Genomic DNA, 2,378 nt, shown 5'->3' with positions numbered 1-2,378 from the left:
CTCGGAGCCAATCTGAGACACAGCAGTCCCCCGCGCGCTCCCGAGGGGCACCGGACCCCCTCCACAAATACCTGCTGCCTCCCGACCAAGGCCAGGTCAATGGGTTATAATCATCTCCCCGCTGCTCGGTAATCCCCCTTTGTCTCCTATTCACAAGCAGCACTTGTTACCCCGCGCGGGATGGCGGGGAGGGGTGGGGTGGGGGGGCTGCCACCGGGCCCCCCCAACCCCAGGGAAGGATGCTGCCAAGGTAGGCAGCACGCCAGAGCCAGGGCTGCGGGTACAAGGCTCCTCGCAGCCCGGAGGGGGGAGGCAGGAGCATCCCCTGGCTGGGATGGAGGATGCTCCCCCCCATCCCGCAACCCCTCCATCCCCATCATGGAGAGCCAGGAGTGCAAAATATCCTTTATTGGGGAAGGACACCACCAGAACAGAAGCTTTCCAGCCTCTTCTGCACCTGGAAGGGAAGGAGAAAGGGTCTTGCACATGGGTGTCCCCAGCTGAGCCTGCTCTGGGGCTGGGTCCTCCCCAGCCCCACTTGGCCACAAGACAGGGGGCACGCACCGGCCCCCCCTCCCATCCCCATAGGGACCCTCGCACCCGGCTGCCCCGTACCTGGCCAGGCTCCACCACGGCTCCTGCTACTTCTTCGCCGCTGCCTTCCTGCCCCGGCCGGCTCCCCCCCCCTGTGGGATGGGGCCATGGCTGAGCACAGGGAGCCCCCAGCCCGGGGAGCCCCCAGCCCAGGCACAGCCTGGCCCTGCGTTTCTCCCCCATTTTTGAGCTCAGCAGCCAAATAGCATCACACATCAGCAGCCCCTTTCCCTCCCCCCGAGAGCTCCCAGTCCTGATCAATGAGCGTGATGGGTAAGTGGGAGATGCGGGACGACACCCCCAGCAGCTCCTACCTTGCTGGGAAGGGGATCCTTGGGGGGGGGGGGGCATTGTTCCTGCTTGGGAGAGAAGGGGAGGGCTGGGATTAGGGGTGCAGAGTCCTGGCAGCATGGAGGATCCCTGCTCCATGGCAGGGCTGGTGGATGTGTTTCCCTGCATCATACTCACCGCTCATCCTCCTCCTCCAGCCTCCTCTTCTAGGGGAGGGAGGGGAAGATGGAGATGGCAGGGCCAGGCATGCGTGGGTGGGATGGGGACTCGCTACAGAGCCTGTGACTCTTCCTCCCCGGGGGATGAAGATCATAGCTCACCCCCATTACAGAGAGGGGTTTGGGGCTCGGTGGGAGCACGGAGCAGCCCATCCCTGGGATCCGGGCACGGGAAAGCGCCCAGCAGAGGCTGCATCCCAGGCCCCCCATGGCACAGGGACCCCTTGGCCAGCTCCAAGGCAGGGGGGGGGTGTGTACCTTGGCAGCATTGCCTTTCTTGTCAGCTTGGCCCTTGGGGGACTTCTCTAGGGACTCCTCTGCTGGCTCCTCTTCCTCCTCTTCATCCTCCTCATCCCAGGACAGGTTGGGCACGGGGGGGGCGGGGGCGCCCCCCCCGCGGGGGGGGGGGGGGGGGGGTTGCAGGGTGGTGGTACCCCCATACTTACTGGAGACATACTGCCCGCTGATGTAGAGGGGGCCGGAGCCAGCTCTCAGGCGGAAGGTAACCGGAGGGGTCAGCTCCACTCCCACCAGGGGGGCCTGCAAGAGAGGTGGGTGGCAGCCCCCAGCAGCAGCAGCCCCCTCCCCAGGGCAGCCCCTTCCCCAGGACACTCACCATGGGCAGCACGGAGGGCTTCAGCGTGGCCAGGGGCACCGGGGTGTGCGTGGTGCCCTCGTCGGCTGGCACCATCTCCACCACGTGGAACTCATCCCGCGCCATCTCCCCCAGGCAGATCTTTAGGGAGCGAGAAGAGCATCACCCCATCACACCCCCCCAGCACCTGAACACCCCTTGCTCGGGACCCCCCGGGGGGGTTTGGGGTGGGCTGGGACCACCTACCGTCCGCAGGGCCAGCTGCTGCTCACACTCCCACTCCTCCAGCACCTGGAAGGTGTAGGAATCCCGCTCGCTGCTCAGCTCGCACCCTGCGGACAGGCAGGCATCAGAGCGGGGCTGCTCCAGGTTGGGGGGCACAGGGGAGGGGGAACAGCCCCATACAGCCCCCAGCCCCCCAGGGGTGCTGCTAGGGGGACCTTACCCCAGATCACAGACACGGGCTTCTCCGACTTGCTGTCGATGTCAGTGCTGTCCGTAAGGGACATGGCTGCGGGATCCCTCAGCCTGGGGGAGCACACAGGGCTATGCTGTGGGGCTCCCCCCAGGAAGGGCTTTCTCCAGCCCCCCCCAGGTTGCAGGGACCCCCCCCCAGCCCCACACCAGCTACAGCCAGAGTCTCAGGGCTGGGCGGGGGAGGGGGCCCCCTTGGCCTCCCC

At 66.6% G+C, this 2,378-nt stretch overlaps 1 protein-coding gene across 1 annotated transcript; it reads right to left on the bottom strand.

Moving 5' to 3' along the window:
* Positions 1–641: 641 nt before the first annotated feature.
* Positions 642–2,207, bottom strand: NPM2 (nucleophosmin/nucleoplasmin 2). Its single transcript, XM_035896052.1, is given in 9 exon segments — positions 642–686; positions 909–938; positions 941–950; positions 1,063–1,091; positions 1,362–1,477; positions 1,550–1,643; positions 1,720–1,839; positions 1,945–2,030; positions 2,144–2,207. Coding segments are annotated over 9 exon segments (594 nt in total).
* Between the last annotated feature and the right edge of the window lie 171 nt (positions 2,208–2,378).

Source organism: Egretta garzetta, unplaced genomic scaffold (assembly GCF_000687185.1).
Source record: "Egretta garzetta isolate BGI_Z169 unplaced genomic scaffold, ASM68718v1 scaffold296, whole genome shotgun sequence".
In the NCBI taxonomy this organism is placed as follows: Eukaryota; Metazoa; Chordata; class Aves; order Pelecaniformes; family Ardeidae; genus Egretta; species Egretta garzetta.
Note: the sequence above shows the minus strand (reverse complement) of the source record. Positions and strands in the feature narration are given on the sequence as shown.